General features: G+C 39.1%; 1 protein-coding gene across 1 annotated transcript; it reads left to right on the forward strand.

The window, feature by feature from the left end:
• Positions 1–311: 311 nt before the first annotated feature.
• znf652 (zinc finger protein 652) lies at positions 312–20,808 on the forward strand. Its single transcript, XM_084089457.1, has 7 exons — positions 312–770; positions 10,035–10,315; positions 11,455–12,644; positions 16,156–16,303; positions 16,467–16,582; positions 18,424–18,568; positions 19,339–20,808. The coding sequence occupies exons 3-7, from the start codon at positions 11,652–11,654 to the stop codon at positions 19,923–19,925; spliced, it is 1,989 nt and encodes a 662-aa protein (XP_083945583.1). The 5' UTR covers positions 312–770; positions 10,035–10,315; positions 11,455–11,651; the 3' UTR covers positions 19,926–20,808.
• The last annotated feature ends 1,207 nt before the right edge of the window (positions 20,809–22,015 follow it).

The following is a 22,015-nucleotide window of genomic DNA, read 5'->3' on the forward strand; positions in this document are numbered from 1 at the left end:
GCATCTTGAGACAAAACAATGGCACTGACATGTTTTAAGGAATGTCAATGTAAGTTGCTTTCAGTTAAAACAGCTCAAAAATGCATTTTAGACTGGGACTAGTCTTAAGTCTGAGAAACCGAGGGTTAGTGTTAGTGTAAAGTGCCTTACTTACGCATAGCTCCAAAAACTTTTTTCATCTGTTACTGACAGTGACAGTTCTCAGTTCACAATGACAATTTGGTGATAAAGACCAAGACCCTCTTAATAAAGTTGTCAAAAGTGTTAGTGCTTTCTCACAGTGTTAAACTGGCAGCTGCATTTTCTCATTTAGTTTAGCAAACGTTCCATCAAGCGAAGAAGTCACTTTTGTCGAAGGGCTTCACCGCAGGGAGGAAGGCGGGCGCGCGCACTGAACGCTGTCTGGTTTTGCTGGAAGAAAAAAAACCAACGCCACGCGCGCTTTCTCCAGTGCAGACAGCGGCGGCTCGGGCGCCTCGGATGAACTCGGAGAATGGTTGATGCGCGAGACCTAGGCCAGCCACGTAGCGATGGCTTGTAAACCAGAAAAGCGGTGAGCTCGGACCGTCTAGAAGCAAACCAGAGCGATTTACGATAGTTCGTCTGCGCGTGCATGCGACTGCTCGCTGTTCGTAAAAACTCACGGTGTCCGCCGAGGAATAGTTTATCTGAAGCAAATCGCGTTTTGTTGTTGTTGTAGATTTGTGTTTTATCCGATCCCTACACAACTTGAGGTGCACAGTATGAGGGAGAGGGCGCTCGTGTCTCGGGTGAGTAACCTACTCTTCGCTACAAGTTAATTTCTGCTTTTATATTTATTTACAGCTATGACAGTTGTTTGTCGCATGCATATAACCATCCCTCGAACATCTGTCAAGGTATGATGCTGTCACCGTGACAAGCAATGCACGGCACGACTTATTTTTACCGCTCGCTTTGCAGGGTTTTGTTCAGAAAGAAAAGGAATCGTCAGAAATGTAATTGTTTTCTTGGCAAATGGCGTTTTGCATACAAATGCACTGAGAGTCTTCTGCAACTAACTGCTCGCAAACCGTGAGGGCATGTCAGTATGAATGAGAAAAATCTCTGAAGGAGTATAAATCTGGGCGGTTTGGGGGTGTAAAAAAGTGAAAGTCGTACACGACGAGGATGTTAGCTTGCTATGAGCCACGGGCTTAAACAGCCTAATTGCCACTGCATGCGCCTAATAAAGCGGGTCGATTAAAAACATCTCGATGGGGCTTTTTTGCGATTACATTTAACAATTTTGCAAAAACAGGTCCTGCAGTGGCTGGAGTCCACTGCATGCAGCTGTATGTGCGCGTGCACTCGGGCTGTTAGCTCTGCTAGCCAAACGGCCTGCACGCCTGCCGTCCCGACCAACCAATGTTTCCTTCTGTTTAACCCTTTCTTTGCGTCGCTTTCCCAAAAAAGTTACTCTTTGCCAGTGAGTTGCCTCACACCCTTTGCTCCTTTGCTAACTGTTCTGACAGTATAGGCTGACCCAACTGCGCTGTATAGCAGTATATTCACCTCATTTTTGTGGTGGACGTGGTGGAGTTTGAAGGTGTGTTGTGGATGCGCGCGCTAGGCCCTTCTCAAGCGGCAGCGTTAGCTCGAGCTGCTAGCGCTGATTTTAGGAAAAGGGGCTAAGGAATTTTGCTATTTGTTTTACGCCTTTTTTGAAATTTGATGTCTCTTTTTTTGTTAAACGTAGTCAGTAACAGCCGTGATGCATTTGTGTGCGTGACAAGCCAGAAAGCCCATTATTTTGTGAGATTATTTCCCCGCTTCTCTTATCCAGTTTCCAAGCTGGTAATGGAAGTCTCACCAACTTCATTGGAGAAGAGATTTTCTCCAGAGCTTGTGTAATTCACAATGTACTTTGAGACCGACAAATCAAAGGCCTTTTAGCATTCAGCAACCTTTAAGTTAGTATTAGTTTTGTTCACCTTATCTTTTTCTTCTAAACATCTTCACGATGCTGTCTTCATAACATTTCATTGACACATTCAGGCTGCAATGTGGTGGTGGTAGATGCCAATTCAGTATCATATCATATTCGAGTATAAAATACATTTTACTCAAGGCCCTCCTGCTATTAAAATGATTATTATTTTTAATTTAAACTGCATGATCCTCACTTAACTTTAAATATTTTATAAATAAAGCTCTTTAACCAAAAAGACTTGATAGACTCACAGTTGATATAACATTTTGTAGACTGACAGTTTATTAGGCTTCAAAGCGTCTGTGTCTTTGGCGCATCTGCAATGATGCTGTCCTGCTGTGAAAAATATCTGAACTTGTTAAAGGTGAAGTGTCATTTTTGACGTTAAAATACTTTCTTTTATTCCAGCTTGTATGCAGAGGTAACTAAAGAAGTGTAAAGTATTAAACCTGTCTTATTCACTTAGCAGGTGGATGTGCAAATTTGTGTGTGAATGTTTTCATGAACATACATGATTCATCAATAACTTGCGTACTAAAATTTATTCTAAAAAGGGCTTTTCACACTGCGCTTAACCCTGGGTTATCGTCGTTCTAAACACCGCTTTTAACCCCGGGTAAAGGAACGTTTCACACTTTTAATTTAAGAAGCGGGATTTGCACTGCTTTTTACTCTGGGTTTTGAAACCCTGCTCAAAATTGTGAGAAGTTCTGCTGTTTGTACAAAAACAAAATAATCGGCAGGCTAAAGGTAGGGCAGGCTATTTGTTTTATTACCGCTTTTTGTTATACTGGTTGAAACTCTCTTTACATCCTGATTGCAGTCAATAATAGAAGTGACCTAAATATCAAAACATGTACATATATCTACTTTGGAAGTCTCAGGACCAAAAAATGTTCGCCCAATCATTGCATTCGCTGCCTGTCAAGATGTTTCCATATCTCCGCGCAGACATCACAGCAAACGCACAGCTTTGCAGACTCTGCTGTGTGCGTAATGACAGTATATATTACTTTTAAAATTCCATTTGACTCTAGTGTTGCAGTGATGCATTTTGCCTTTAAAGTCGCAGGGAAAAGGAAGTAGTGACATCTCTTCTTCCGTGTATTTGAGTTTAACAGACTTTCAAAAAAGAAAATATATGGGGAAGTGACTTGACTCTTGCATTTAGAATATAGATAGGGGAATGTTCCATTCAGATCATCTGCATTAGAATGACCTGTATTAAAGGCCTTGAGTTGGTTGGTTAGTTTAAGTGTATATGGAATAGAGTGACTCAGCTTGGTTGTGGTTAATACAGTTGCATAACAGCACTCAAAGAACCCGGCAGCCCTTTCTGAGTGAAAGCCAGATTGTGGATTCTCAGTTCTGTCAAGGTTGACCTCTCTTGATTTAAATAATTAATTAAATTTTCAGTGGTCTGTTGCTATTCAAGTTCAGCACAAAGCCAGCAGGCCAGAGATGTTTGGAGACAGGAAAAGATGAAGTGAAAAAAAAATTAGCAAAATGCATTGCATTTTTAGTTTTTAGCTGTAGTAAGTTTCACTTTCAGACACTTGAATGTAAAGTTTGCTTAACCTGCATAAACCAGTCCTGAAGTTATTTCTTGTACACTAAATCCACCTTAAAATCTGACCATGAAAGGTTATTCTGGCTGCAATATAAATTAAAGAGATTAAAGTGGTTTTGGTAATTAAATGAGTTTAATTGGTTCATGGTTGATTGGACAAGGTGAGATAGGGCGGCTTATGGGGTCATATTCTTGATCCTCAGTCCTTGAATCAGTAACAATTGATTGGGATATTTATGCTAATAGGTGAGTAAAAGGTGAGTTTCATTGGTCGTAGAGATTTTGATTTTGTGATTGTCACCCACATCAAAGCAGCTTGTTTTTAATGTGCGAGGAAACCCAGGATTAGTCACCATTATCATCCACCTACTTGCTCAAGATGAGAGGAGCGGCCTGAGGCATTGTGAAACTTCAGTCATGAAGTGAGAAAAATTAAATCATTGAGTTTGTCTTCACGCTTTCACACCAGATTTCTCCCTGCTTTTCTTCATTGCACCACAGCATGCAAACTCCAGGCCTTTATGTAGCCGTACACATAGACAGATTTGTAGATGCGAACACCTGCACCTTGAATTCTTGTGCACGTGTAAATAGGTGGTGCTTTCTCCTTCCTTTCCTCCTCAGATGTGTTGGTAGAGTCTGTTGCAGCACCCAGAGCACCGTGAGAATCTGCATTTCTGGAGTCCTTCTGATGGGTGCACTCAATTTCTGAGTGACAAAGCTGTTTTAACTATCTTTTTGCAGATCTTTAGCAAAGAATTTACATTACAAGACTATTTAACATGAATGCTGAGCATCATTTGTTATTTAAAGTGACGATTTTGCCTTGATTTGAAGCACAGAACAGTATTTACACATAGTGGATAGTGTGCCGGGCCAGTCTTTTAAATATATGTACAGTAATACATGCGTTATATGTGCCGTCTACTTTCCTATGACTCCGACGCACACGCTCTGAGGTGTGTGACCCCTTATGCACCCATCCTGTGGTCACATATGCTGCGCTTTCCAATTCTCAGAAAGTTGCAAAGCGCACAGGAAGAAAGGTGGAGGTGTGTGTGTATATGGCTGTATCTGTGTGGGTATGTGTTTGTGTGTGTATAATTGTATATGTGTAGGCGTTTGTTTGTGTATATGGTTTTGTTTGTGTGGGTAGGTTTATACACGTGTATGTGTGGCCAAATCAGTAATGTAAACTGACGCTGCAGGAGAGCTTCATGATTCAGGCGAATTAAAGCACCCTTAATAGTTAACATGCAAGGTTTTAAACGGCTTGTTTTAAATATTTTTGATCAGTTGTGTTTCTGTAAACAACACAAGCATGAATCTGAGTTTCATGCACTGCTATTGAATATAAAGCTGAAGAAATTGTTACTGGAGTTGTTAGTCTGTTGAATGAATTCAGTATAAAAGGCTGAAATAATACAATAAAATGAGTATAAACAGAAAACATAGTTCAATTGTGATGTCTTTACTGGTTGCATGCAAAAACTAGCATACACCTGATTAATGAACTGATTATTATTTTTTTCAAAGTCTAAATGTAACGGAAGTAGCGACAGATCTTTTCTTCCGTATTGTGACGTACATCTGAGTTAAACGGATTTTTCAAAATGAAAAACAAAATGTAGGCGGGGTCTTGGTCAAATCCATTGGTTGTTGATTGGATGGAGGCAGATTTGAATTCAAGCCTGCAGTTGATTGTAAGAAAGGGGCGGGGTTTAAACTGACTAAATGAATGGAGAGGTCAACAGAAAGAAGTCTTGTTTCACTGGAAGTTTGAGTTAATAGATATTTTGAGTAAAAATGACAAGGTCAAAACAAGTTTCAAAAAAAGAAACATGCATGGATGAATCATTCACAATAAGATCCATAACATGCATTTAGAAAATTGTGACATCAATCATTTGTAAAAACGACTCACCATTTATTGATTTGAATTAGGGTTTATGACAATGTGTAGTTATGAAAATAACTCCATAAATATAAATATGGAGATATATAATATAAATATGGAGATATTGGCCTTAAAGTAATAGTTCACCTAAAATGAAAAATCTCATATTTTACTCACCCTCATGTCGTTTCTTTTCTCCTGTGTGACTTTTTCTTGCGTGGAACACAACACAGGTTTGGAAGTCATAGTGTCCCTTTAATGTGTTGTAAAGTAGCCTTACTAAAGGAGACTCAAAAGTCAACCGTATACGTTTCTCTTCTGACTTTACATTTCTGTTGTAACTGGCCTAACTGTCTCTTTTTTCGCTTTTTATCATTCAGATGCCGCTTCCTCCCCCTCAGACACATGATAGTCATGACCTTTCAAATCAGACAGTGCATACATTCACAGTATAGCTCACTATAGGAACACACACACACATATATATGCATACGCAGACATCCTTTCCTGCTGCCACAGGATAGAGTGAACTCACTTTCTTTTATCTACATGTTCGCACGCACCTTAATGAGTCAACGAGGCTTGCGATCCATGTATACATCTGTAACTTTCTCAATACAAAATGTGCCGTTTGCATCTGTGCAGCTCTCAGACAGTCAAAGGCACCAGTGTTGCCATGTGTCTGATGAACATTTAAAGAAAGAAATCCTTTGAAAAATTGAAGGTATGCTTTCCTAGCATGGCGGTGGGTTAATGTGAGTCACACTGTTGGTCTCTTCTCAGATGTGGCATGCAGCACTCTGACTAGACAGGGATTGTCTTGGTAGTCACAAGGCTTTAGATTTTATCATGTAATACATGTTGTCCACAGCCAATGCTTTACAATGCATTATTGTTCTAAAGACTCGTGAATATTTCACAGGAACAATTGTTCAGCTCACACACTGACAGGCGACTGGCGCACACACGCTCAAACGGAGCAGAGATGTTCACAGAGAGCCAGGAAGTCAAGGTTGAAGCCGTTAAGAGCAGCAGTGCATAAACAGATATTTTTCCTGTTTGTGGCTGCTGTTTACTTGTTGTTTAGGTGGTGTTGTTTTTGACTGTTGAGTCAGCATGTGAGGTGGGGTCTTGTGTTGAACTTGATTAGTTAATAGGGTCACTCTGATTTTTGATCCCTTGGTCTATATTGTTGCATATTGTCATATAAAAGAGCCATTGATTGGGGATGATCATTCCTTGAGCGCACACACCCTCCCCACACCCGTTACAAATCACTCACACTGAAACTTGTGGTCTCATTTGGGTTCTTGAATGTATAACTGTCTCCTGTTTCGGTTAAATCTCTCTCTGTCAAATGGATGTCATATACATATATATATGTGTGTGTGTGTGTATATATATATATATATATATATATATATATATATAATATATATATATATATATATATATATATACAGTGAGGAAAATAAGTATTTGAACACCCTGCTATTTTACAAGTTCTCCCACTTAGAAATCATGGAGGGGTCTGAAATTGTCATCGTAGGTGCATGTCCACTGTGAGAGACATAATCTAAAAAAAAAAATCCAGAAATCACAATGTATGATTTTTTAACTATTTATTTGTATGATACAGCTGCAAATAAGTATTTGAACACCTGAGAAAATCAATGTTAATATTTGGTACAGTAGCCTTTGTTTGCAATTACAGAGGTCAAACGTTTCCTGTAGTTTTTCGCCAGGTTTGCACACACTGCAGGAGGGATTTTGGCCCACTCCTCCACATACATCTTCTCTAGATCAGTCAGGTTTCTGGGCTGTCGCTGAGAAACACGGAGTTTGAGCTCCCTCCAAAGATTCTCTATTGGGTTTAGGTCTGGAGACTGGCTAGGCCACGCCAGAACCTTGATATGCTTCTTACAGAGCCACTCCTTGGTTATCCTGGCTGTGTGCTTCGGGTCATTGTCATGTTGGAAGACCCAGCCTCGACCCATCTTCAATGCTCTAACTGAGGGAAGGAGGTTGTTCCCCAGAATCTCGAAAATAAATGGCCCCGGTCATCCTCTCCTTAATACAGTGCAGTCGCCCTGTCCCATGTGCAGAAAAACACCCCCAAAGCATGATGCTACCACCCCCATGCTTCACAGTAGGGATGGTGTTCTTGGGATGGTACTCATTATTCTTCTTCCTCCAAACACGTTTAGTGGAATTATGACCAAAAAGTTCTATTTTGGTCTCATCTGACCACATGACTTTCTCCCATGACTCCTCTCTCTGGATCATCCAAATGGTCATTGGCAAACTTAAGACGGGCCTTGACATGTGCTGGTTTAAGCAGGGGAACCTTCCGTGCCATGCATGATTTCAAACCATGACGTCTTAGTGTATTACCAACAGTAACCTTGGAAACGGTGGTCCCAGCTCTTTTCAGGTCATTGACCAGCTCCTCCCGTGTAGTTCTGGGCTGATTTCTCACCTTTCTTAGGATCATTGAAACCCCACGAGGTGAGATCTTGCATGGAGCCCCAGTCCGAGGGAGATTGACAGTCATGTTTAGCTTCTTCCATTTTCTAATGATTGCTCCAACAGTGGACCTTTTTTCACCAAGCTGCTTGGCAATTTCCCCATAGCCCTTTCCAGCCTTGTGGAGGTGTACAATTTTGTCTCTAGTGTCTCTAGTCTTTATGCAGCTAACGACCTCAAACAGGTGCATCTAATTTAGGATAATAAATGGAGTGGAGGTGGACATTTTAAAGGCAGACTAACAGGTCTTTGGGGGTCAGAATTCTAGCTGATAGACAGGTGTTCAAATACTTATTTGCAGCTGCATCATATAAATAAATTGTTAAAAAATCATATATTGTGATTTCTGGATTTTTTTTTTTAGATTATGTCTCTCACAGTGGACATGCACCTACGATGACAATTTCAGACCCCTCCATGATTTCCAAGTGGGAGAACTTGCAAAATAGCAGGGTGTTAAAATACTTATTTTCCTCACTGTATATATATATATATATATATATATATATATATATATATATATATATATACACATACATACCGTTCAAAAGTTTTGGGTCAGTAACAATGTTTTTTTTGATAGAAGTCTCTCGTGCCACTTCTTTTTTTGCTGACTCAAAAAAAAAAACCTAATATAATCTGAACCGTAAGTTTTGTGATCCGTTGCACCCCAATTTTCAAAAGCTAAGTTTTCAGCATCATTACTCCAGTCTTCAGTGTCACATGATCCTTCAGAAATCATTCTAATATGATGAGTTGATGCTCAAGAAACATTTATTATTACAATCAATGTTAAAAAACAGCTTAGCTGCTTAATATTTTGTGTAAACCATTTTCTCAGGATTCATTGTTAAATAGACCCCAAAACTTTGAACAATATTGTACACTACTGTTCAAAAGTTTGGGGTCAGTAAGAGTTTTTTATTTATTTTATTTTTTAAGAAATATTATTTCTTAAAATAATTAATATTTTTATTTAGCAAGGAGGCAATAAATCTATCAAAAGTGAGAGTAAAGATTTTGGTTTCAAATAAATGCTGTTCTTTTGAACGTTTATTCATCAAAGAATCATAAAAAAAAAGGTATCACGGTTTCTTACCCATTTTTTGCACATGTATGCATGTATAAATTATGTGTGTGTATTAAATGTTAAAATATAAAAAAAAGTTTGAAATATTTCTCTTGGGTTAATTTCAATAATATTAGAATATTATGCATTAATAAAATATTTATTTCCTAAAATATTCACTTTCATGTGTTCAAATGTAATGCACCAGAAAGAGAGGCATAAAAATGCCCATTTGTTGGATTGCAATATGTGACTGTAATTTAAAGTGTACTATAATCGTAGTTAAACATTCATGATCAGATCAAATAATCACTACAGGCCTACTTGTTAAATAAACCTAGCAACCAATCCAAATACTTGGCAACCACATAGCAACACTCGTGCTGGCGACATCGGCATGGGTAAGCTCTGCTGATATTTCTTGTGCAAGTGGCTTGTTGTGACATGTTTGGTGGCAGTGATGAAGTGAGATTGTCCCAGATTATTTAGAATATGAAAATATATTTTTTTTACCCATTGTGTGACTGTGTTTTCTGTACTCAGCTTCTTGTGGTTTAATTTTGAGTTGCTCACACACACTTACGCTGAGAAGCGAAACGGTTGCGGTCAGCTGTGTGTATCTGATTAGTAGTGAGATTCTAGATGTCTACACCTTAACCAGGCTGCAGTTTCGTTTCTCTTTCTTTTTCCCTCTCTTATTCTCTTGCTTTCTCTCTCTCTCACTCACTCACACATATATATATAAAGGATGTATGGCACCTGATTTGGGTTTTTACCAGGTAACAGTCACTGCAATGACTGTAATTGCAGAGGTGCTGGGATATGCTGCCACGTATAAAGCCGTATCGTACCGTTCTTGAAAATCTGTTTGATGACACACTGCTCTTGTTTCAATGGTAGTTGTGGTTCATTTACCCGCTTTGATGTACTGAATTAAATGTGACATCTCAGTTGACTCCTGAAATAATTGCTTTCAATTGTCTTTTCACAACCTTTTACGTAATTTCTTCCTCTCTTTCAGGTAGTGTCTGGCTGCAGGGTGCTGATTCGGAGCAGCTGGTAATGACTGCGAGATCTAAGCTTTGAGTTCAGCGGCGCAGAGACACCGTCACATCACTGACTGAAAGGAGGCGGCTTTTGCATCTGAATCAGCAGAGATTGCAGATGAGGTGCCGCTATTGTCTTTCCAAGTGAAACCGAGATGCTGTTGAGAGAGTGAAGTTTGGATCTAAAGCCAAGACGACATTCATTTGGATCAGGATGAAATATGTGCATGTAGATGCACAGTGAGGCAGACTTCATGTGAGTACTTTGAGGTTCGAGTTTGTACGATATATTGATATATTTTTAATAAACGATATGGAATGAGGAAATGCAGTTTATATGGAGATACAGTAGTTTGAAATGAGCGCATCTAAAAAAAAAAAATAGCGGAGAGTGCAGAGTGAGCTGCTGCGGGGTAAAGTGCATCATCCAATTTGTTTTATATTAAGGGCTTTAATATAGGTGGTAAGATATAACACGTATAGTTTACAGTGGCTTGCTCTGACAGATACATGTGCTGACAGAAATGTAGTGCTTTCCTCAGTGCATAACTTGCATTTCACAGGTATATTCTCCATCTCTAAATGTTAGAAACAAAAATGCAAAAAACAGACAGAGCGCAATTTAATAGGAGCACAATAATTTAGACTAAAATATACATATTGCTAAAATATGCAGCCTACATGGTTACATTCACTATACTTGTTTTCATAGCCTTCAATATGAACATTGTTTGTAGGACATCACTGGACAGGATGTGAATTATTTTTTTATTTTTTTATCTAAATAGAAAATACGAGATATGATTTTCTTGGCCATATCGCCAAGCCCTATTTTGAGGTGAAACATTTTAGGTCTGCACGATTTGGGGGGTAAAAAGTCTGTTTAAAAATTGCCATTAAAAAAAATGCTCCTGTTTTTTTTGTAGGGCTGCGCAATTTTGCCAAAAAATTACTTAAACAAAATAAGAAATATTCCTATTGTAATATTTCACTGTAAAATAAAAAAAATGTTAAGAAAAATAATTTCCCATTTTTAAGTGTTTAAACATTAAGCTTTAACATTTCTCATTATAAGTTTGGGGAGATGGTTGACGCATGTTGCGTTCCCAAATACACAATATAAGTGACCCAAACTCAGAGCAAATGCAGAGATGCGAACCAAGCCGCTCCGAGACACTGAAAACAGCGGATCAGAAGCTGCTTGCATGTAAAAGAACACAATGCTGCACTTCATTCATTTAATTAAGTCATTGCAATATCCATATTGTCATATTTAGTTTTATCGCGATTAATCATGCAGTCCTATAACGTGTGTTGAACTGTTAAGTCTTATTCACTTTCTTAGTCTTCCTGTCTCACTTTTTCATATATCTTTCTTTTTCTTTAATGCCCTAGTGAACGTAATGGAGGCTCAGTTTGGCCTAGGCTAAGGCATCTCTGATCTTCTCTCCTCCTTTACACTCTCTTGCCCTCCTCTCATTCACTCGAGAGGAGGGGTACATTATCTCCTGTACCACCCTTGACAGCAAACAGTGGTTAATTTCAAACGTAAAGAGGCAAACGCTCTGATTCAAGCAAGCAATCGGTTGCCGATGAAGGCCTGCCAGACACTGAAGGAGGAGGTGTCCGGCCCAGAGACGATGTCGCAAGAGGAGGGGCAAATGACTCAACCCTCCCAAACGTACTTCCACAACGCCTCTGCTCCCGATGCCGAGCTATCGGCGAAACTGTACAAGCGAGAAGCCGCGGCAAAACCGTACTCTGTGGTCATTGACAACACGATGGCTGCGAGGCCAGAGTCGCATATGTCCTCAGACCTGAATCCCCATCCTGCCCCGACTCAACCGTTTTACCGGGAAGGGTCCGGAGCAGCTGTGACGAAGAGTGGAAATGGAGGGACGTCAGAAGAATCTGAAGCTGAAGAGGGAGCCGGGGCAGAGGACGAATTCAAACGAGGGCAGATCATCGTAGAGGTCAACCTCAATAATCAGACTCTGCACGTATCCAAAGGAGACGACGCGGAGAATACGAACACTGCAGGAGACGACAAGAGCAACAGTGAGGAAGAAGAAGATGAGGAGGAGGAGGAGGAAGAGGAGGAGGAAGAAGAAGATGACAGCATTGAAGAAGACTACAGCGATGAGGACGATCAAGATGAAGAGGAGGAGAACAACAATCGGCGAACAAGAGCGCAACGGGCGCACAGGGGTAGAGCGGCTTCTTCGCCGCGTCGCAAGAGTCGTCGTGTTGCCCCCTCGTCGACAGGAAACGTAACCACAACGAACGCAGGTGTGACAACCAGGGGGCGGAGGAAGAATGCAAACTCCCCGCGCCAAAAACGTAGACCTGCCAAGGAGGCCAAAGGCTCCACCGCCTCTGCCTCCGGAGCCAAGGGAGAGGGTGAGGAGAAAGAGACGCTAGTGTGTGAAAAATGTCCACGTGTGTTCAACACCCGCTGGTACCTGGAGAAGCACATGAATGTGACGCACAGACGCATGCAGATCTGCGACAAGTGCGGAAAGAAGTTCGTGCTGGAGAGTGAACTGGCTCTTCACCAGCAGACAGACTGCGAGAAGAACATCCAGGTAAGAGGATCATCCCGACTCTTTATGGAAATGCCTCATGTTTAGTAAATGACCTCAATCAAAAGATATGGCACTGTACACTGTTCACGAGTATTCTTAATAGTAATAATAATATTGTTAATAATCTTTAGTTCTGGAAGAGGCCATATTTAATGAGACTGAAGCAGAAATAAGGCCGTGAGGGACAGGGACTTTTTGTTCAATCTCACTCAGGGTGTCCGCGCGGTAGTAAAAAGTAGTAAAAGGTAGTAAAAAGAATCTACCAAAATGAAGGCCCTTGAAAGGTAGTAAAAGGTAGTAGACCTGGTAATACATTTTTCATCACCACCTCAATATATGAGTTCCCATTTTTTTTGCTTAATATTTGTGTCTCCATATTTTAACTTCATCTAGCATAATTTAAAAATATATACGGTGCTAACAACAGGACCTGACGGGCTCGACACTAACGCTTGTCCGCTTGTCTGGGACAAGTGGATTTTTTGAAGGGACAAGTAAAAGAGAATTTTCCTTGCCCGACCGGACAAGTAGCCTGATTAAAAGTCAATAACAAAAAAAATAACTAGGGAATCACTAAAATGAGAGAATGATTCTGATTGTATCATATTTATTGTAAGTTGCGATCGATAGTGGATAAGTATTAGCCTACTGATGGTAACAAGGTTGCACTGTTGAGGCTCGCGCAGCCTCTCGAGGAGAAGTCCAAACAAATGTAAACTCAGTTTAAACTCAGTTAACAACATACTGCCAGTGCCACAATTCAAAATGTGTTTTAATATTTTTAACATATGATACAGTTTAGCAACCTCACACGACGAGTGCACGGCGATTGTTTTCCTGAATACTATCACGAGTCTATGACTCGTCGTGAATCACGACTGAAAATGTGACATTGCTTTCATACAACAGTTCAAATTAAGTCACTTACATTTTAGACACAATATTGACTGTTTTTGTTCTGTTTCAGCCGCTAAAATAGTTCCAAACAAAGATCACAGCAGAACCGTATCGCATCTCACAGCAGCATTAAGACGGTCGCCTGCCGCCACCTACTGGCGGTTTACTTTCATGTTTAAAAGTATCATTCTTTCCAACGTTTCTTATTTGTATATTCAAAAATATTTAAAACGATCTCATATTCATAACATTATATAATGCAGTTGTAAATTTTCAGTGTAAATTATTTAATTTGATCAGCCCTACCTAGGGTAACAACAGCCCTATATTATCTTATTAGGCTATTCCAATTTAATCTATTGATACAATTTAAAACTAATGATGAAGCATACATTTAATAAGATTTGGGGGGTGGGGGTGGCACCATATCTGCACCTTTAAAGCCCTTTAAAGGTGCAGATATGACAATATGCAGATTTAAATATATCAGAGCTGATTGAACACAGATGAGGATATTTCTTCAGAATAAATTATATTTACAGCACACACACACCAAAAAAATTCCGGACAAGCTACTTTTTTACTCGGACAAGTGAATGACAGATTTACTTGTCCAAAGGACAAGCACATGAAAAGGCTTAATGTCGAGCCCTGAGTGAGTCGGAGTTGATAGCAATGACAAAGTGGCAAGGTTATTATTCACCTTATTAGGGCTAAGGGCTAGGGTTAGGATAACTCAAGGGCTAGGGTTAAGATAAGGACAACTGAAACTCAACTCGACACTACAAAAAAAACATAATTGACAATGACAATACTTAATGATCACAATTAAACATTAGTGTACCTAATATGTATGATGGGTGTGACAGTGTCACACTTATACCTTATAGTAAGTAGTAAGTAGTGCTTTGCATACCCCTCCCCCCCACACACACCCCCCCAAAAAAGGTCTGCTGCTTGATGTCGTGTTGGTAGTAAAAAATATTGTGGAGGTGGTAAAAAAGGTAGTAAAAGGTAGTAAATTCATCTCTATGATTCCTGCATATACCCTGTCACTTAATTTTGTAGAAAAAAAAAGAAAAAAGTTTGGGGTCAGTAACTAAGAAATTAATACTTTTATTCAGCAAGGATGCATTAAATTGATCAAAAGTGATAGTTTAAACTGTATAATGTTTCTTGATCATCATATTAGAATGATTACTGAAAGATCATGAGACACTGAAGACTTTAATGATGTAATGTAATGTAATGATGCTGAAAATTCAGCTTTGATCACAGGAATAAATTACATTTTAAAATATATTGAAATAGAAAACAGTTATGGTAAAGCCACCCTGTAGTCAAAAATGTTATCCCTTAAAACTCCTCTTTGATCACCAAAATGACATTTAAACCTGTGAGAAATTTATTTCCACTCACTCAGAGATTCACTCGGTCAGCTTTACTGTAGTAAATGCTGCACAATGGCAAGTGGAAATGCTGGTTTAATTCAGCCATTTATGTTTAAACCAGAAACTAATTCAGAAGAAGTGGAAGAGTGAATTATACAGGCTTGTCTTCAAGACGATGTATCAGAATGGTAATGGGTTTTATGAATCGCTCTTTACAACGTCGGACACATAACGGTAATTAATATGATTAGCCTTTTGCTTGACTACGTTATAAAACAGCTGGTAATGTTACACAAACCATTTTCCCGTTCGCCACCTCAGACAGTTGCCTTCTGGCAGTCAGCATCCAGAAACGCTTTGAACAACTCAGAACATCAGTGGAGAAAGAAATATAGTTCATCATAACATCGTAATACACATCATATACATAATTCACCTGCTATATTGCTAAATGTACCCGATTTTTCATATAAACAGAAAAATATACTGGCTTTGAAAACACCGGTTCGGTTTGGACATCTAGACTCTCAGGCTTCTCTTTAAAACTCCACTGCTTCAGAGCATAGTAATGATGATATGCTAAAGCCCGCACATTGACTGATTGTCAGTGTGAACCATTGTGATTGGTTACAAGGTAGTTTGTGACGTCAGAAACACCAGTGATTGCAAACAGCATTTTTGAGACTTGACTTTGAGTTATGAATTTGCGCAAGGTTTGTCTTAAAGCACATAAAAAACATCACATAGACATATAAACAACTACTTGTTTATATGTCTATAAACAAGTAGTAAAGCTTCAGTACTTTAGCTTTACTTTAGCCCCTTTGTACCCTACTGTTTTTAATGGCAAACATATTGGTGTTTTGATGGCAGCAAAGGAAATCTAAATGTAAAAATAGAGGAAATGAATATGCACAATTAAAAGTCCAATACAGATAAATTACCAAATAAATTGATAACTGATGTATAAATCTCAGATCTGTAAACCAGTAGATTTTAAATATGAAGTGCATTAGAGGTTAGAAATGTGTTAATATCAGTCCTGACCAGCAGAGGGAGACTTCATTCTTGTTTAGAATGTCATTGAGACTCAAAAAATGGGTCTGAGAGAAGATATACTACTAAATATGTTATTCTTGTACTGTATAACAATGTATCTTTTTGATATACTACTAAATATGTTATTCTTGTACTGTATAACAATGTATCTTTTTGTGTCCCAGTGTGTGTCATGTAATAAGTCCTTTAAGAAGCTGTGGTCCCTCCACGAGCATATTAAGATTGTCCATGGATTTGCAGAGAAGAAATTTTCCTGTGAGATTTGTGAGAAGAAATTCTACACTATGGCCCATGTCCGTAAGCACATGGTCGGTACGTATAGTAAACATGTGCACAGACACACTTCAGCACTGCCCTAGCGAATACTTAAATCTCGAACACCATCAGGATATATTTTCAAATATCTATATAGCCAAAAAATACACTAGAGAAACATACTTGTGCCTAATACAATAGGTCTTCTGTCTGTCTCTAGCTCACACAAAGGACATGCCATTTACCTGTGAAACCTGTGGAAAATCTTTTAAACGCAGCATGTCTCTGAAAGTGCATTCACTGCAGCATTCAGGAGAGAAGCCCTTCCGCTGTGAGGTATGAACACATACGACACACTCCATAACTGATATTTGTGATTGAGAGAAGGAAAAGCAACGGGAAATACAAATAATAAAATGCAACTAGCCATTTAAGGATGTGTTAATGACATGCTCATCCTTAAACCATAAATTACAAAATTATAAATTCCTAGATTAAGGTAGAAGATATAATTCTGGTTACGAGGTTGGTATAGTGTTGAGTCATTGTTTGATGTCCAATGTAAAGTCTTGGTACTGAACCAGTTGTAAACCACTTCTCTACATAAACCCTTCTTCTGCTCCAGAAAATCCTCTTATCTCTTAAATAGGAGCATAAATAAGCTGTTTTGATATTTACATCCCTCTCTGTTGACACCATGGCTTTCCCATCTTCAACCCCCATTTATTTGTGTTTGACTGTTTCTTGCAGTTTTAAACACCAGTGACACCTTTATTAATGTGCCATTTGAAAACGAAAAAAAACACTTTTCTAATGTGAAACTCTAAAATACATTCCTGAAGTGTAATAATGTATTAAACAAACAGTATTAAAATAATTATATTCATAAATGTTTGAGTTTCCCGCTTGTCCATATTTACAGCTTCAATTTGTTTTTGGGAACGCTATAAAACGCTACTGTGTCCACAGCAGAATGTTGACATGCACAAACAACACTGGATTTGTGCATATTTGAAAAAGAGCGTGAATAAAGATTAGCTTATTGCCGTTTATAGCATTTTGTTTGTTGCATTTGTTTACTGACGTCTTTTGGCGCATTTATGTAACCAGACTGGAGCTTTTCTGAAGGTGCTGTTTGGCAGTCTGTGACAAGAGCTCTGTGTGTTTGTGTGTGAATACACAACAGAAAATACATTTGGACTTTAGCATTTTAGGAAATATCCGTTTTTTTCTATTAAATTATACTTTTGGCTTAGGTTTCCTTCTGTCTTATTTAGAAAACTAGCCGTTAACATTCACATTTATTTCCGTGGTAGTTTGCCTGATTGTTTTGGGGGGGAAACGGAGGGGGGAACAAACATCAGAGCGGATGAACAAATAAATAATGGTTTCTTTGTCTTTACAGCCGGTTATTCCTGTGAAGTTTGCCGTTTAATTTTTTTCTCATTTATTTATGACAACAAACTTTAAGCTTGACGCTACCTGCAGCCAGAGCTACTTTTATCTGTGTATAAATATGACCCGACGTCCTGACAGCTATAAATCATTATTATGGATTTATCAAAGTGTATCTTGGTAAAGACACAGTTTAGAAGATGGATTTTTTGCACTCTCGCATTAATAATATTTTTGTTATTTTATCCCCCCAAAAAGTTACATAGTGTAGCTTTAAAATAAACAATGTAACACGTTGCTGCTGTTTGATTTATATTTATTGCGTCCTCTTATGGACTGTCGATTTAAAAATCTGGTGTTTGTTGATCTTTTCCACCTAACTGAAATTGTTTTTTGATTTCAAATGTAAATTTAACTTTTGAAATATTTAAGTGAAAATTTCAAACTGTGGACAGACAAATTGCTTGTCGGTGGAAACGTGAATCTGTATTTTATGTATTCATCTTTTCCATGAAAACGCATTATGGGGTGTGTGCGTTTCGTGAGGGTGGTCAGGGTGGGGCTCATTGGTTTCACTTAAAGGTGCCGTATGAGAGAGTCTGAATGAGTGGGATTGGCCTGCTTCCTATAAATAGTATGTTAATGACAGGCTTATGAACAGTAATGACAGGTTATTATGATCATATTACAAAGTTGGGATTGCTTCAGTCTGGCCCTGATTTGAAGTGAGGCTGAACCAGCATCCACCCACATGCTGTCTATTTCTGTTTGTGCGTGTGCAGAACTGCGACGAGAGGTTCCAGTACAAATACCAGCTGCGGTCTCATATGAGCATTCACATAGGACACAAGCAGTTTATGTGCCAGTGGTGTGGCAAAGACTTCAACATGAAACAGTATTTCGATGAGCACATGAAGACACACACAGGTGAGGTGCACAAACATTTAAAACTTGTGGAGAGTGAATAAAGATAGACTGTCTCTTTTGAACATATTTTGTGGGTAATTTTACTATGATAATGATTATTCTAATCTACAGTGGCTCCTCCCAAAATGTGGGCACACTTAAAAATGAATGCCATTGTGTTAAATAACAAACCAAATTAAATTTGCAGTACACTTTTCTTTCTAGCAAAACTAGAAAAGATTGTTAGGTTTTCAACAATAAAATTACTTGTACACTTTCTAAATGTTACACTAAGTGGAGCATGTCGATAGTGCACTCCAAAAAACTCATGTTTGTTCAATTTTAATTAAAAGTTTATTAAAATGAAGAACTAATGTAACACAATTCTTGAATATTTGGAAGTTACTCTTATTCATTTTATTGTAAAATACAACTTAATCCATTTTTTATTAAAATAAGTTTGTATAAGTTCATAAAACAAGACTAGAACAATTCCGTTCAAAAAGATTCATTCATTTAGTGTTGTTGAAAAGAAGAAGAAATTAAAAAGGTTCTGTAAGGGTTATTGAAGATTTTTATTCTTCGAGTGCCTAACTGGTTGATCTACATGTGTAATTTTAGAGTTTAACCTTGTAGCGGACACATTTAAACTCCTGTGGTTAAACACTCCCAGATGTTCTCTATAATAACGCCACACACCACATGTTTAACGCACACTACTCTTGTTGCCCGTGTGGCTTTATTGCCAGTGAATGAAACGATCTCTCTCCCATTCTTCTGTTTCTCTTCAGGTGAGAAGCCATTCATCTGTGAGATCTGTGGGAAGAGTTTCACCAGTCGGCCCAATATGAAGCGGCACCGGCGCACGCACACTGGGGAAAAGCCGTACCCTTGCGAAATCTGCGGCCAGCGTTTCCGCTTTTCCAACATGCTTAAAGCGCATCGAGAGAAGTGTTTCCGGGTCACCAGTCCGGTGACCCTTCAGCCTGCCAGCATGGGGCTTTCCATTCACCTTACCGGCCACACCCCTTCTTCAAGCCACACCCCTACCCCAGCCCAGCCTGCTCAGTCGACGCCCGTGGGCCCCGTAATGATCAGTCCTGCCACGGGAGGTCCTCTGCCACAACGAGCGGTCACCGTTCATGGCTTCTCTCATTTGCACATGCAGACCGTGCCCGCACAACATCACCCTGCCCACACTCACACTCCTGTCCATCACACAGGACACGCCCCCATGACGAGCCACGCCCCTCAGCCAATCTCAGTGCAGCCTTCTGTCCTGCCTCCTCCCCCCGCCCTATTCAAGAGCGAGCCAATAAACCACTGCGCCCATGAGGACGCTTACCTGCGACAGGGCGCCGCGCCGCAACACCACTGAAACACTCTCATGAACACAAACTCACTAATGTGAGTCAGGTGCTCGCTGGAGAACAGGGCGGACAGACTGACGTCATACATCAGTATAATTCTCACCGGAATCGGAAAGCTGGAACTCGGTGAAATGCAACATGTATGTATGTGTATGTGTGTGTGATACAAAACTACAAACCTAATTGCCACTAGCACTCGTGACCAAACAGGATTGTTAGACAGCTAATCTCTGTGAACTGATCTCAAGAACTTCATAAAGCATTACTAGGATTCACTTCACCATCACTTCAAACTCTTGTCACAATGATCAAGATGCCATTGGGGTTTCAATGGCACAACACGTTTCTTTCTCTTTCTCTGCCTCTTTATCGACTCAGCTGCTGTTGCAAAGGTTCTACGGGTTCAAACGTCCACAAGTTAAAGGTCTACATTTCAAACGTGCAGTGTCTTTAGAAATGCAGGTCTTCCCGACAACGGAAAATATTCATATTCTAGTACACAAGTCGTCACGCAAACATAGTATACACAGCACTTAAGCAGTAAACTCAGTGTAGTCTATATGACTGAAACTTTTCTGTTGCCTGATTGTGATTTGTCAGTGATTTTATTAAAATATTGGAGTTTTCTTTTTTTTCTTTCTTTTTTTTAATACAATAAAAATATGCTTACTGGGTAATGCCTGTAGCTCTGGTTGAGACTGTTAAGGAAGACCGATGCTGTGATGTGTCATAGGTAGACTGCAACTAATGGTGAAAAAAAAGATCATTAATTAGTTTTACTGTATGTTCCATACAATCTAACTCACTTAACCAATATTTTTATTTGTATAATGTAGATAAACATGCTCTGTGAGACTTTTTAAAAATGAAATTAGATTTGTTGAAATGAGATGCCTGCTTTGTGAGAGTTTATGTAATAGGTTGGAAGATGCGGAAAGGGTTTGTTTCTAATCATGTATTCAGCCGAATGTAGAAGATGTGTGTGTGTGTGTGCGTGTGTGTGTCTCTTTGTGGCTGATCATGTGCCTGTGGTGCTGGTATCAAAAGCTGCTTTTTAGTTGCTCTCTGTCTTTTTCTGGTACATGGTTCTTTATCATGCTGATGAGTAGTGTGTGTGTGTGTGTGTGTGTGTGTTAAAATCATAACGTTAGGAGCAGCACAGATAAAGTGATGGAAGTCTTGAGTCAATCAGACTTGATTGATTGTGAAATTTTTTTGTCCTCTCATTAGACCATTTGTCCTCTGCACTTTACTGACAAGTAAAAGGTTTGTGTAACTGACAAAGAATTGTTTATCACGTGTCTGACACGTGAAAGATGGCTGACTGTTGGAAAATGGGGAGAATCACATGGGGATTTGGTTGGGATCCCTTGTTATACATCAAATAATTAGTTTGTCCTATAAGAAGTTGTGTTTTGCCTTCATGCCCCCGCCCCCTCTTTACCCGAGACGTACTGTCATTGGTTCAGATGGCTGTCAGTCATGTCCTTTTTGTGTTTTGGGCTACTTTTCTCTCCATTCTCCATCAGTTGATGGAATGCACTTTCTAATAAAACCTTACTAGATAAGAAAAATAAGCAGACCATAATAATGTCTATTCTTGTGAGGTGTTTTTAATCAAATCTCTTTAGTCTCGCTATTCTGTTTCAACCTCTCTACCCTCTCAATTTCAGCAATGTTTGATTCTTAGCCTTGTGTCTGGTACAGAAACGTCTGACCTTCATTAAGTTCTGTTTTATATTGTTTTCCTGTTTTTGAGACACCATGTTTGACCTGCTTTAATGTTGGGCCTTTTTTATACTGTGCATTTAACACTTTCTGCTAACTTTAAACTAGTAAAAAAATGAATTAGCCACAAGCCACTTGTCTAAATTTTTACATTGTAAAGTTTGTTTTTGAGAGAGAAAGAAAGCAGTATATATGGGAAGTGGGTCATTTGACCCAATGACTAGAATGGGCCTGTTTCATGATATGACCTCAATCTCTTTATACCTTTGACCTTGTTTAGCCTAGTGAAATCTGTGATTAGATAAAATTATATGCTAGTTGCTTTGGGTTTAGTGTCACATTGATATTTTAAAATCATGTTTTGAAAAAC

This window comes from Abramis brama (genome assembly GCF_963993115.1).
Source record: "Abramis brama genome assembly, chromosome: 1".
Taxonomy (NCBI): Eukaryota; Metazoa; Chordata; class Actinopteri; order Cypriniformes; family Leuciscidae; genus Abramis; species Abramis brama.

What these genes read in the sequence shown, in the direction of transcription:
- znf652 (XM_084089457.1), top strand. Translation starts at nt 11,652, where the DNA reads ATGAAGGCCTGCCAGACACTGAAGGAGGAGGTGTCCGGCCCAGAGACG. An exon ending in TGTCCGTAAGCACATGGTCG is followed by an intron (nt 16,304 to 16,466) that starts GTACGTATAGTA and finishes GTCTGTCTCTAG; the next exon opens with CTCACACAAAGGACATGCCA. An exon ending in GCACATGAAGACACACACAG is followed by an intron (nt 18,569 to 19,338) that starts GTGAGGTGCACA and finishes GTTTCTCTTCAG; the next exon opens with GTGAGAAGCCATTCATCTGT.